This window comes from Pagrus major, chromosome 23, assembly GCF_040436345.1.
Source record: "Pagrus major chromosome 23, Pma_NU_1.0".
NCBI classification, from domain to species: Eukaryota; Metazoa; Chordata; class Actinopteri; order Spariformes; family Sparidae; genus Pagrus; species Pagrus major.
Genome location: NC_133237.1, coordinates 11,719,119 through 11,733,101, shown reverse-complemented (window position 1 = coordinate 11,733,101; position 13,983 = coordinate 11,719,119). Strand labels below are relative to the sequence as shown.

Below are 13,983 nucleotides of genomic sequence, written 5' to 3'. Positions count from 1 at the left end.
GCTTAATGTTGCACAGTGCTTGCTGCTTGCACCTAAATATTTCAACTGTCTGGCAGTAATTAAGATAATTAATTAAGAATTAACGGATTAAGATTTGATAACAAAATTAACAGGTTGAGCATGATATTGACACTGTCGTGGTTAAGGGATCAACTGACTATAATTCTGACTATAATGTGCACTCATGGAGCTGGATATTGATTGATATTGATATTGATGTGATATTTTATGTTATTAAGATACTCCAGAACTCCTCCCAGCTGTCTCTGTTTCTCACAAGACAAAAATGTTCAAAGGAGTCAACCATTTTTACAAATTTTTCATTTGATATTTAACAACAAACCTTCCTTTTTTACCTGAGTAGGCTTCCTTGTTAACATGCGTGCTTAAATCAATAATCTGTTTATTGTTTTTCATTTTATTTATCAAACCTGCCGTTTGTGGAGGCTTTCTATCATTTGTTCATAACAGGCACTTACTGTAACCTGGCTGGTCTGACAGGCAGAGATGCCTCAGAATTGTATCGATCAATGGGTTTATTGATTAATGGATGCTGTGTATTGTGTGTGTAGAGTAACAGATGCGAATATGACTGTTTCAGGGATGGGCAAGGAGGTGGAGAACCTGCTGACAGAGAACAAACAGCTCCTAGAGACCAAGTAAGAGACAGAGATTAATGTGTGTTTGTGTGCGTCTGTGTGGTCTTTAAAGCTACACTTGTAGTTTCCTGAAGATAGTTCTGATGTCTTACCTCCTGCTCTCTCTGCTCTTTGCTCAACAGAAATGCTCTAAACATTGTGAAAAATGACCTCATTGCCAAAGTGGACGAGCTGTCGGGGGAGCAGGAGGTGCTGAGGGAGGAGCTGGAGGCTGTGAGGCAGTCCAAGAACAAGGTGGACGCCAGAGTCAAGGAGCTGGAGGAAGAGCTCAAGAGGTGAAAATAACAGCAAGCTGATGGGAGTATGATGAGAAGGAAAACAATATGCTCCTATAAATTGGTGATATAAAGAGAAATACATGTACAGACGACAATAAACAGGCCAAACACAGGTTAAATAAACGGCAATAAGGACAAGAACTCTCATGCTTTACTAGCTTTAACTGTTGAGCTGTAATCCAAACCTTAGTGACCCAAATGAATACGTCCTGACAACAGACACAGAGGAACAGTAACATGATCGTCTAGAAAAACGGTCACTGTTGACTTGTCTGAGTATTAAAGTCTGAGTCTGAAAACAGATCAGGGTTTTTCTATGTCGCAGACAGCATCTTGGCCACTTTTAACTTCTCTAATTTCCTGTATTGATCCTTCAGTAATCTTAGCTGAGTCAGTGGCGGGAGGATCTCTGTGTCCTGCTGAGTGTGCTCTTTTTTTTTTTCCTTGAAGAAGAATACATTTTAAATTAGCTCGCTGTCATAATGTCCTTTTTTAGTACTTTCTCACTATTTTATGTGGATACAATAATTTCACCAGTTCACCCAACTTCTTCTTCAGTGCAGCCATGAACAGTCTGTGTGTTACAGCTGAGCAAATCATTTCATAGTATAATCGTACATCACTGTTGCAGCTTTATGGAGGAAGCTGCTCATGTTGGAAGAGGATGCATTTTACCTGCAGTTAAAGCTGATGTGAGACTAACTTCTGCTGCAATAAAGTGCTAAATTGAGATTGTAAAACTCAACAGGACACAGCTCCTGCGGCCCAACAGCATGTTTACAACAGCCAATAAATCTTAAGGTACTTCAGATACACTTGAGGGTTTTGAGGCAAGACAGTTTTAAGTCGGAGATGAAATCGACAGTAGTACATCTGGGATGGATGGGTGGAAAGAAGAGAAGATCAAAATACCTCTTCCACTCTTCCACAGAGTTCAAAGACCAAAACACAAGATGTTATTCTGGTTTCTTGATATAGTTTTTGTTGTTTTTTTTGCCAAGACTGCAAAGATAATCAAAAACAATCTGCAAGAGACCATGCAACTATCAAGTGATTATACAGTTAATTGAATATAGTGACAGCAGTTTGATTTCTGTCAGCGTCAAAGTTTTAGTCGGACAGTTGTTTAGGATCAAAAATTCCTGACATGATAAGAAACACTGTGGGTCACTTGCTCTTCCTTTATTCATAAACATAATAAGCACTTAGTGAGTGAGTTTAATTGATAGACAGTCTGCAGGATTCATCTCTTTCGATTACAAAAGCACAAAACAAGACTTTACACATTCAGAACATCATTAATCTGACTTTTGAGATCAAAATCACAGATGAGGATATTAAATAAATTATTATTGAATTCCTTCTAGCTGCTTCAGTTTCAGGGTCCTGGTATTGTGCATGCTGGCTCACTGTGACCTGATTAGAAATGATCCATTCTTGATATTATTAATTATTAACACCTGTGCTTTGCCTACTATGACAGCTCAAAATAATTGCAGCTCCAAGGCCCACTGCAGCTCCAGAACTATAAAGATCTCTCAGTGACTCACAGTCTTGGTTACCCTGTCCGTCCAGATGTTCACAAGCCACAGGTAGAAATAAAGGTTGTGTAACACTGCATTTTGTTTTTGTGCTGAAGGTTACGAGCAGAAGCTCTTGGTGCATCTCGGGACTCTAAGGATGAAGGAGGAGATGATGTGAGTAAAACTGTTTCTGACTCACATTGTGAGAATCTCACACTGCAAAAAGACTTTTAACACATTAAAGCATGACCTAACTTATATTAATGTGCTGCACATCTCTGTCTCTAAATGTGTGCTTTCAGACCTTGTGTAATCAAAAGTATGTCTCTATGCTCTCCTCCAGTTTTCATCACCCATGCAGGACGGCGACATGACAATGACACAGCGGCGGCGGTTCACCCGGGTGGAGATGGCCCGAGTGCTGATGGAGAGGAATCAGTACAAAGAGAGACTGATGGAGCTGCAAGAGGCCGTCCGGTGGACAGAAATGATCAGGTAGACACAGATTTACAGTTGAGATGGAGAACTGTATTGCCAAATTGTCTTTTTCTCATTTATTGCTTTTATACTTTTTATTTTTATTTATTTGCTATTATGCGATGTTGTACTTTTTCTTGGTTTTATTCTTTTGTTGACATTTTGGGATTTTGCGTCTTTTGTCTTCTTGTTTTAACTTCATCTTAACTTTTACTTAATCTGGTCTGTCTCCTGTTTGGCCTATTTTAAGGGTTTTAAAGATAACCAGGTTTAAACCCAACATACTGAAATGATTGGTGTGATTAAGGTCTAAATCGAGCTCAAAGTTCAACTAAAAAAGATCTGTATTAAGCTGAATATTGTGTTTGTAAACTTATTATCTCACAGAATAAGAATACTATGTCTGCGATGTAATTACACAGAAATGCCCGACACAGTGGCTAAATTCATTAAAAGGTACTGAACCACAAAAGAAAAGCACTTCAGTCTCATTTTCCTTTGACTCACACCTCTCCTTCCTCTCAGGGCGTCCCGAGAGAGTCCTCCAATCCAGGAGAAGAAGAAGTCCACCATCTGGCAGTTGTGAGATTCTGCTTTTATTAAACTTTTCTACTACAGTACAAAAAAAAACACTTAATTTGGTCAAATGAAACCTCTTCCTTCTCCTCCTCCCTCTGTCCACCAGCTTTGCACGTCTCTTCAGCACATCGTCCAGCCCTCCGCCTGTCAAGCGGCCGTACTACAGCGTCAACATCCACTACAAGTCTCCCTCGCCGGCTGGTTTCTCCCAGCGACGCAGCCACACCATGTGTCAGATCTCCACCTCTAACCGCACACTGGAGTTCTTCCCTGAAGAGTGAGCAGCAGCAGCAGCCAGCTTACATCCCTTCACTTAACACTAAACCTGCACCCTTACCTGCCCTCACACTGCTGGCCTGGTTGCTTGCTCGCTTGTGGCAGCTTGCAGAGTAGAAAGCTTCCAGTAGTTTTCCAGTATGCAGCATTTGGGATTGGTTGTTAATACCTTCATTTCCCTTTCAGACAAATCTTATCATGCATATATTAAAGCAAATATTTTATCTTATCTAAATCATTGGGACATAACTGTAAAGCCTTTTTATGGCTATTGCACAATTAAAGAGATGATTTGGAAAGATAAGGTTCTTTTAAATTCTAACTGCACAAACTTTTTCTTCCGTTTTTCTTCTCTTTTACATCTGCAGGCACAAACAATAAAGATATTTAAAAACGTTTCATAATTTTTAATTCAGTGCGATCAAACACATCGCTTGGCTTGAGCAAGAAAAAATCTTAGTTTTACTCATGCTGGTAACAACGGCTGTTGCTTTATTTTCCTTCCTCTCCTATCATCTTTTCATCTCTTCGTCTCTTGCTGCTGGCTGGCCAGGCTGCTAACGCTTCGCTCTTTCTCTCTTCCCCTCCGTCCCTCCCCGTTGCTTTCAGACTGGCCAGTAATGGTGTTGCGTCTCTCCTCAGTGACTCGGCACTGTTGGCCCGCCGAGAGCAGCGGCGTGAACAGTACCGGCAGGTCCGTGAGCACATGCGCCGCGATGACGGCATCATGCAGGCCTGTGGCTGGAGCGTGCCGTCTCGCTTAAAACAGGTACACACACACAACCCCAACCTACCAAGGGCTGCACCTGGCAATTATTTTCATTATCGATTAATCGACCCATTATTTTCACAATTAGTCGATTAATCGTTTTTTTAATGTCCAAAACAAATGTGAAGAATGCTGGTGATGTTTTTCCAAAGCCTTAAGTGACGTCTTCGTATACTCGCTGACTTTTTCACAGGTTAACAAAGTGTGATATATGACCAACTTGTTTCTAAACATCATTTTCAGTTCAAAATCTTACATTCTTACATGTGAAAGTAAAGGGAATTAAACATTATCCTAGCAAATAACAAGCTATCGTACTCTTTTATGATGTTTGTGACCTTTTTTTCTGTTTATGTTGTGAGAAGACTTGCAGGATTTTTGCTCATTGTCCACCAATTCATTTTTGATACAACAGCTAGAACTGATCGGGGGGACAGCACACCTCTCCACCTATCAGACTATAAGACAATAAGAAAAATGTGCCTTAACCTTAAACAAACACCTGTAAGAATAGCAGCTCTCAGTCTTTCCAACTTTGGTTTCAAGCATAAACATAATTTAACAGCATGGCTGGCAGACCCTGTGCAGCTGGATCAGTCCAGATGGGCAGAGTGTGTTAGTAGGCAGGTGGTTCTAACTTTGGTCTCCCACAGACTGGAGGTCAGACGGAGAGCGCTCAGGACAGCCCGCTGAAGAGACAACAGGCAAGTGAGACCGACAGAGCGCCAGCATGCGCCTTTATGGCTTCCCCTCCCTTTAAACCTCCCCCTAAAATCCTCGACCCCTAGATAGCAGTGGATGTCTAATACCAGACAAAACACTGAATACATGTTCAGATAATCAAGATGGCATTTTCTGTACTCTGCACTGTCAGCTCCATGTGAAAGTTCTTAATAAAATTAGATTTTTTGTAAATAAAAGATGATCTGAGTACAACTTTGCCATGAAACGCAACTCTAGAAATGCATGAAATTTTTCATTTTGAGGCATGACATGACAAAACGTTTCTCACAGACACACACGAACACACACAGACCTTCTGACTGCATCTCTCTGAAAAACTCCTGTCTCTGTGGAGTTGATTTTATCTAATCCTCTCTCCCTCTGCCAATGTTGTTACAACGTTTTTAACCCTTTAACCTCTGTCTGTCTCAACCTGCCTCAACCTCAACACTGATGCCCTCATCATTTACTGACTCCTGCTTTGATCTCAGAGTTTCTTTAAAGGAAAAAATCCACTCTCTAGCACTTAAAAGTTGCTGAGTAATGACATAAATTAGTCTTTTCTTTTTCTGGTGACAGCATGATGTTGCATCAGGATATTTCCAGTACAGCTAAGATGGAGTTTAATAGGTGAAATCGGAAATAAAGATCAAATATTGGTGCCAAAAGCAAAGAGTGGATTCTTTCTTGAAGCAGCAATCAGCAAAGATAAATCTAGTATAGAAGAGGCAGAGATGGTCTTTGGTCCAGTGGCATCCTGGGAAAAAATAGAAGTTATAACATCACAGATTATTGTTTCCAGTGGATTTTCTCCATTAATGCCTGCTGTGCATGTGCTGTACATGTATACAGTACATACACATTCTCTGAATGTTCCTGCTTTTCATTAGTGGACAGTAATTTGGGGGATTTTGATGAAACCAGACAATAATTCACCTCTTTGCTCATCTCCTGACCTCTTATCACCTCTGCTTTTAGGCCAATAACGAGAAGGAGGACAACCGCATGAAGAATGTGCCCGTCCCGGTGTACTGCCGTCCTCTGGTGGAGAAGGACCCCAATAGGAAGGTGACAACCGTTTTCTGTCATATGAACCACCGTAACTGTGCAGTTGGGGAACTAAAGCTGTTGTATTGTTCTCTCTAAAGCTACTAGATTCATTTGACAAAATCAGCAATTTTACCTGATCTGCTGCTGCCCTTTAAGTTAGATTGTGTGAGTGTTTGACCTCTGTGTTTTAAAGGATTAGTTCAGATTCATTGAAAACTCACAATTACACAAACTAACCGATTTAGGCAGCCGTAGACCAGAAACTACCGTATATTCTGAATACTTCAGTACCTCAACAGCCAGTCCTCTACAGCATTGATGAGTCTTTGAGCCACATTGAGTTTAAAGAGCATTCATTTTTGACCTAAGGACATGTCATAGTAGGAATTAAGCAAATTGTAGATGCACTTAGTCCATCAAAGGGCACGTGCAGGGACGGCTAGTGCAAACAGAGGGTCAGTCAGGCTGCTTTGGGGTGACATTAGGCCAAAAATTAAGCATAAATGTGTCCCAAATAAGATTGCAAAGTCTCTTTGAGGCCTAATGCGTCATCATCCAACGTGTAGGGGAAATTGGTTCAGAACATGGTCTTTGTTTGTGAGAAACTAACAAGTGTCCGGGTGGCTCTTCAATCCCTGATCACATATTTTTAAATTATTCATATGTGTGTGTGTGTGTGTGTGTGTGTGTGTGTGCGCACATGCTTGTAGTTGTGGTGTGCAGCTGGGGTGGACCTGACAGGATGGAGAGTCAGCAGTCAGGAGTCAGTACCGGCCAAAGCACTGTCAGGCAGCAGCGACCCCCTGCACGCTGAAGAGGATGGAGCGGGCAGGAAGAGCAGCCACAGCTCCCCAGAGAAGAGGAAGGTAGGCAGACTCGGCTAAAATTTATCACAGATGTGGAAGAATCACATGTCAGGGATACATTTTTAAAAAAGTTTCCATGGAGCATAATTCATTAAACCCCTCAGAATTACGATTTCTGTCCTTTCTCAGTTAGTCATGATTGTGTTAAAACCCTGTTGCCTCCTCTCTCCCTCCCTCCCCTGCTCACCCAGTCGAAGGAGCTCCAGGAAACAGACACGATGAGCAGTCGAGTGTGGATCCTCACCAGCACCCACTCTGCCAGCAAGGTGGTGATCATCGACGCCAACCAGCCAGGCTCACTGGTTGACCAGTTCAACGTCTGCAACGCCCACGTGCTCTGCATCTCCAGTGTACCAGGTAAAGGTCCTGTCAAACCCCCATAGTTCTTTTGTATATACGTATCTGGTATGTTGAAGGGAATTACTTTTTACTCAAAGTCTCATATTAATATTATCTCTGAATTATACAAAATAAAAATGCAAATTGTCATTTCTTATTTACCAGTGTTTAATATCCAATTATCAGATTGTAAATCAACAGCTGTATCTGTGTTAAATCATCATTGGGTTGTTGTTATTAATTCAGAAATGTGTGTTAATATGTGTGTGTTTGTATCCAGCGGCCAGCGAGAGCGACTATCCAGCAGGAGAGATCGTGTTGGATCCAGGTGACGGTGGAGCAGGTGGAGGCGAGGACACCGGCAGCGTGGAGGGCATGCTGGCTGGTATCACTCTTGTAGGCTGTGCCACCAACTGCAGCGTTGCCCGTAGCAACTGTTCCTCACGTACCGACACTCCCATAATGGACAAAGGACAAGGTGGGCACATCCTAAACACTCCCTTCATCTTTTTATTATCATGGAAATGCGTCAAACCCACCAGTTTGTTTATTTATTTCAATGCTGGTTGTGCTTCAGCCCCCACTGCCCCCCCCATGAACGGGAAGATTCACCCCGCCCAGTCAGCTGAGGAGGCCACCGAAGCCACCGAGGTTCCTGAATCGACGGCAGGCCAAACAGAGCTGGGACCTCCAGGACCATTCACCGAGCATGTCTTCACCGATCCCCAGCCTCGTCCAGCAGATGCCTCTGACAGGTAGGAGCTACAAGCCCTGTCCTTATGAAGTCAATCATCAGGAACGCATGACTAAATAACTGTGTTTGTCGTCCGTCCACACAGGAGCACAGGTCAGTCCAAAGAGGAAACTTCTCACACTACAGAGTCAGAGGACGGAGGCGAAGACACCAAGAACTACACCAGCGTGGCCCCCACTATGTGGCTCGGGGCCCAGAACGGCTGGTAAGTCTTTCAGCAGAACTCCTCACAACTTCTGGAGACACACAATACAAAACCCCACAGTACAATCATTTCCATACCTTGCTCACAGTGCGAGCTTATATTTTGAGACCTCTTTAATTTTACAAGAAAAGATCCCACTCTGGATGGGAAGATTTCCAGAAAGAGTGCTTGTACCTTCCATCTAAGATGCACGTATGACGATATATAAATATCATGACAATGCTTCTTTTGAACTCTGTATGCAGTCTGGTTTTGCTCTGGAGTATCTTGCCTCTGTTCTCCCTCAAGGCTCTACGTCCACTCAGCGGTTGGAAACTGGAAGAAGTGTCTCCACTCCATCAAACTCAAAGACTCTGTGCTCAGTCTGGTGTAAGTGCCGATGACAGTCAAAAAGCTCAAATTTTCTTTGTGAATTTCAGTCACTCCAACAGTTATTGTCTACATTCTTAATTGCAGGCATGTGAAAGGTCGTGTGCTGGTTGCCCTCGCTGACGGGACCCTCGCCATATTCCACAGATCAGAAGGTATTTTTTTTTTTTTTTTAATATTTGTTTTGACAGAGCTAACATACAGCAAACTTCTAGTTGGTTCCGGGAACTAAGAAAAACAGCCTTGAGTTTCAGCGTTGCCATTATTTAAAACGAAATCACCAAAACTGCCTCCAGATGGATAAAACTCTGTCTTTTGTGAAACTGTGTGTCTTTTGTTTAGACTATATTAATTATTATTCTGTGTATTCTGTGTGTGTGTCTGGTTTTGTCAACAGACGGCCAGTGGGATTTGTCTAACTACCACCTTATGGACCTCGGTCGACCTCATCACTCCATCCGCTGCATGGCTGTGGTCCATGATAAAGTCTGGTGCGGCTACAAGAACAAGATCCACGTCATCCAGCCTAAGAGCATGCAGATCGAGGTGAGTTTGAATCCAACAATCAGCCTTGGTCTTTCATGTAGCAGCAATTTCCACTGACTATTTTTTAAGTGAAATAATGAGCTGATTTCCTGCTCTGTAGAAGTCCTTCGATGCCCATCCCCGTAGGGAGAGTCAGGTGCGGCAGCTGGCATGGATCGGCGATGGTGTGTGGGTGTCGATCAGGCTAGACTCGACCCTGCGTCTCTACCATGCACACACACACCAGCACCTCCAGGATGTGGACATTGAGCCATACGTCAGCAAGATGCTGGGTGAGAGTGTGATATTAGGATATATTAGCGTTTAACGTAATTGTTTATGTGACATATCTGAATTTTTATTTTGTGTTTTGTGAATATTCAAGGGGGTCCCCCTCTGTATTGTGCCAGTTCACAGAATAAGTTCTAGACAGTACTCCTTAATTAACAGAGACCCAACAGTCCCCCATTAGCAAGAACTTGGAAACAGTGGCGAGAAAAAACTGGCAAAACAACAGAATCAGTGTTATTTTCTACATAACCCTAACCCTTTGTAATCACCAACATTTTGATCAGTGACTTTAATTTAATTGAATAATTTTGACTCTAACAGACTCTGGTTGTACTTCACAGGCACTGGCAAGCTGGGCTTCTCTTTTGTGCGAATCACAGCACTTCTGATTGGTGGAAATCGTCTCTGGGTTGGAACTGGAAACGGTGTGATCATCTCCATCCCACTGACAGAGAGTGAGTTTCTTTTATTCAGCTTACAACAATAGTGAGCTCCGTTTAAAATAAAAATCCAAACAGTGTCTGCCTGATGGTAACGCATTTCTCTGTGGATTGAGCGTTTTGATACTTTCATAGTATTTATGTAGCAACTAGACCTGCTTTATAATCAAAAAAGACATGTAAATCCCACTTCCTACAATATGGGACCTTGGACTTCTTTGTGGTCTTAAGATCCCCTTGAAGCAAAGTTAATTATTTTGGGGCTTATAACCTTTATTGAGGTAGGACAGCAATGAGACTTAGACAGTAGGGGGGAGAGAGCGAGAGGAAGACATGCAGCAAAGGGTCGCAGGCCGAAATCAAACCCAGGCTGCTGCTGAGGACTCTGTACATGGGGCCCTTGTGCTACCAGGTGAGCCATCAGGTTGTTCCTTGTCTGTCTGTTTTGATGTAATTCAGCAGGATATCTCAAAAACTTTTCAACAGAAGTAATACGTTTTAGGCGTGGATCTGAATCCAGCAGCACCACCATGTGGTTACTCCACATTTTGTATTAAGGCCACTAATCAGGACGAGGTTCTATTCCTGGATTCCTGAATTTGAGGCAAATGAGACATACCTTTGCAAATTTTTTACTATTTAGATCTGAAAATTAGCTAAAACTGTAGAAACTAACAGCAGCTTCAAACACAGCCTCACATACTGCGGTGCTGTTTATATGTATCCTTCTTTAGTGTACATCCTCTTCTTTCCTTAAACTCCCCGTCTTTCTTTCCACCTTCCTGTCTCCCCTCAGTGGTTTCACCTCTTTAATGACAATCTCAGTCATAACTGTTACTGTTACTCTCCTCTTTCTCCTCCGCTCTCCTCCAACCCTCCTCCTCCTCCTCCTCCTCCTCCTCTGATAGCGGTGGTCCTTCACCGGGGACAGCTCCTTGGTGTGAGGGGTAAGTGGGAGCGCTCCCTCCCTCCTGCTGTTGTGATCTACCTTTTCTCACCCAGTCAGACCTTTATGTCCCCTGACACAAAGTCTGCAGACTAAAGTGTTCTGTTTCTTTAAGTAGTTAAGATGTGAATGGAGACACAAGTCAGGCACTCAGTTAGTCCTCTTTTATCTGTGAACATTAAGCTGAAGGTCACTGAAAGTATTCTGTGTGCAATGATTTAATGTTTTACTGTTCACTCATTGGTTGCTTTGCATGCTATTTATAAATCAACAGTCATTGATGCAATAAATGACTAAAAGATAATTTTGTATGTAGCAGATCCATTGCATGCAGGAGGTGTGCTTCAGCTGTCTTTGAAATGTTCTGAAAACACTTCTTATTTTCAGTTCATCTGTGGAAATACTGTATGTGGATTTTGTGGGTGTTCTTTTTGGATTTTGTTTTTTTTTCCTGCACCATGCTTCCACATATGATTTGCAAAGGAAAAAATCCTGGTTGGTTAGTGTCTTACCGCTGGGTTTCTCCCCTCCCAGCCAATAAAGTGTCTCCTACATCGTCCAGTGGAGTGATCCACGTGTACGGTGACGACTGCTCTGAGAAGAGCACCGGCAGCTTCATCCCCTACTGCTCCATGGCACAGGCACAGCTCTGCTTCCATGGACACCGTGATGCTGTCAAGTTCTTCGTCTCTGTCCCCGGTAGGCACAAAGCCTGTCTGCTGATATTACAGACTGTTCACATTTTCTAGTCTTTAACCTCTTTTGTTTTTTTGATGGGTGTGTGTGACAGGCAATGTTCTGGCCACCCTGAACGGCAGCGTGCTAGACAGTCCGTCAGAGGGTCAGGGCTCAACAGCGCCACAAGAGACGGAGGCCCAGAGTGTTCATAATGTGTTGGTGCTGAGTGGAGGAGAGGGCTACATCGACTTCCGCATAGGTGAGCAATCACACAAACAGATTAGGTATAGCTGTGTAGCGCTGAAAACACCCAAACTGTGTCATTAGGGACACAGGGTGTAAAAAAGATAAATATCTGTATATTTAGCAAAATCTATTAATCAATTAATTAATGCGCACAGTACATTTTGTATTTATTTTCTTATTTTTTGCCCCATTATTAGTGTGATTGATATTATGTGTGTTCACCGCCCTCCAGTGGTCCATAGTGACTATGCCAAACTACCATATTAAGACTTCCCATAAAATTTCAAAATACAAAAATGAAAAGTTGATGTTTGTTGATACCAGTGCTGATGTTGCTGTACTGGCTCAGTTGACATAATAAAAGCAAAATTCTATGTAAAACAAAACAAATACAATGCATGAAGTTGAAGTGTTGGTCTAGAAAATACAGAAAAGACAAAATATACTTTAACATAATATCATCACAATAAAGTTTATCATGGGTAGAACAACTCTTAACTTGTGTGTTTCCCCAGGAGATGGAGAGGACGATGAGACGGAGGAAGGAGAGACCGCCGTAGCTTCGCAGATGAAACCTGCTGTTTGCAAAGCTGAGCGAAGCCACATCATCGTCTGGCAGGTGTCTTACATACCTGAGTGACACCTGGATCTGCTTTAACACCTCACCCACTCATCTCCTTAAAGAAATCTCCCTCCTTCTCCCCCGAAAAGCTTCCAGCCACCCAAAACCTTGTAATTATCCTCCGGTCATGTAAAAGTTCCCCCTCTTGGCTCTAAAACGACCCTCGAAGCCGTATATCGTCCCCTTGTAACTATTATATCCCCTCCTGCCCCGTCACCTTGTAACTTTAATGCCTTGTAAGTACCTCCTCTGATCTAGTAATCTGCCTGCCATCCTGTTTCTGTCCCACCCAGGGCATTGTAACTATCTTCATGAGCCTTGTAACCCAGCCTCATAACTACCTCCCTCCTCTGTATCAATCTTATATTCACCCTGTAAGCACACTGTATCTGCTCCTATATTTACCTCAATTGTCCTGCATCTGCCCCAGAGTTACTCCTCCTCCTCTTCTTCTTCCTCCACTTAGTTTGTCATCTGTGAAACCTCCACCTTGTCTTAAAGCAAAGCCCCAACATGCATCAATTGTACCAAAAGTAAAAAAGAACAGCAGGTACAGAAATTATGAATGACAACACTGACTTGCATTTCCACCAGAAATCTGTCTGATTTTTCTAACAGCCAATCAGCAATGCATATCCATTCGTGCCATGATGTGGAGCCTGTTTAAATGGAGTTAATGGATGCAGATGTCAGGTGTTTATGGATCAATCTTTGACTGTTTGTGAGAGAATTCAAATCCAATGAGAGCATACAGTACAGAAGTCTTGTTTTGGCTTTCAGATTGTAGTGGATGGTAATTGGGTTTGTGAAACATTTTAGGGTAAGTGAAGGTACGACGACGTGGAATAAATGTAAAGTTGCATCGAATTCAGCATAGAAATCTGAGCTTTTTGAGCCGTTACTTGAAATATTTTGCATCCAGTCCTGCAGTCACGTCATTTAAAGCGGTTCGATTATTGATGTTTGCTCATTTTCTACCCTGATTTAAGAAAAACCCTCTTGACTTAGTGTGCGGCAACAGACCCCAAAAGACAGGAAATATCTGGTGCAGCTGCCTGATGTAAAAGAGACATGCTGGAGTCGTGTGAACAAGGTTATTAAAGCAGTCGAAGGGGGTCAAGTGTAATGTGTCGAGGGTTCAGTCCGAGACTCCTCTCTCTCGTCTGACTGGCTGTTGATCAGACGGTTCGGTGTAAAGCAGGTGACCAGTGAAGTGTCGTCATCATGTGTACAGGGATTATTGTAAATCTCCAGACACACTGAAGCCCATCCTCTTTGTTCAGTATGGAAATTCATGCATTGATCTCTATCTGTGTGGATTAAATATTAAACATATTTGTGTGCTGAAAAAACGTACACTTGGTGTGT

General features: G+C 42.6%; 1 protein-coding gene across 1 annotated transcript in view; it reads left to right on the top strand.

The window, feature by feature from the left end:
* mapk8ip3 (mitogen-activated protein kinase 8 interacting protein 3) overlaps positions 1-13,971 on the top strand; it is a 29,192-nt gene extending 15,221 nt beyond the window's left edge. The window contains exons 10-31 of the mRNA XM_073494262.1: positions 602-659; positions 782-934; positions 2,577-2,634; positions 2,804-2,955; positions 3,463-3,519; positions 3,623-3,793; positions 4,435-4,561; positions 5,215-5,265; positions 6,263-6,352; positions 7,045-7,200; positions 7,392-7,557; positions 7,820-8,017; positions 8,117-8,294; positions 8,379-8,498; positions 8,787-8,867; positions 8,955-9,022; positions 9,265-9,413; positions 9,514-9,685; positions 10,025-10,138; positions 11,604-11,768; positions 11,860-12,006; positions 12,509-13,971. Of these exons, the coding sequence (XP_073350363.1) occupies positions 602-659; positions 782-934; positions 2,577-2,634; positions 2,804-2,955; positions 3,463-3,519; positions 3,623-3,793; positions 4,435-4,561; positions 5,215-5,265; positions 6,263-6,352; positions 7,045-7,200; positions 7,392-7,557; positions 7,820-8,017; positions 8,117-8,294; positions 8,379-8,498; positions 8,787-8,867; positions 8,955-9,022; positions 9,265-9,413; positions 9,514-9,685; positions 10,025-10,138; positions 11,604-11,768; positions 11,860-12,006; positions 12,509-12,633 (2,756 nt within the window). The 3' untranslated portion in view covers positions 12,634-13,971. The remainder of the gene's footprint in view (positions 1-601; positions 660-781; positions 935-2,576; positions 2,635-2,803; positions 2,956-3,462; positions 3,520-3,622; positions 3,794-4,434; positions 4,562-5,214; positions 5,266-6,262; positions 6,353-7,044; positions 7,201-7,391; positions 7,558-7,819; positions 8,018-8,116; positions 8,295-8,378; positions 8,499-8,786; positions 8,868-8,954; positions 9,023-9,264; positions 9,414-9,513; positions 9,686-10,024; positions 10,139-11,603; positions 11,769-11,859; positions 12,007-12,508) is intronic.
* Positions 13,972-13,983: the final 12 nt, after the last annotated feature.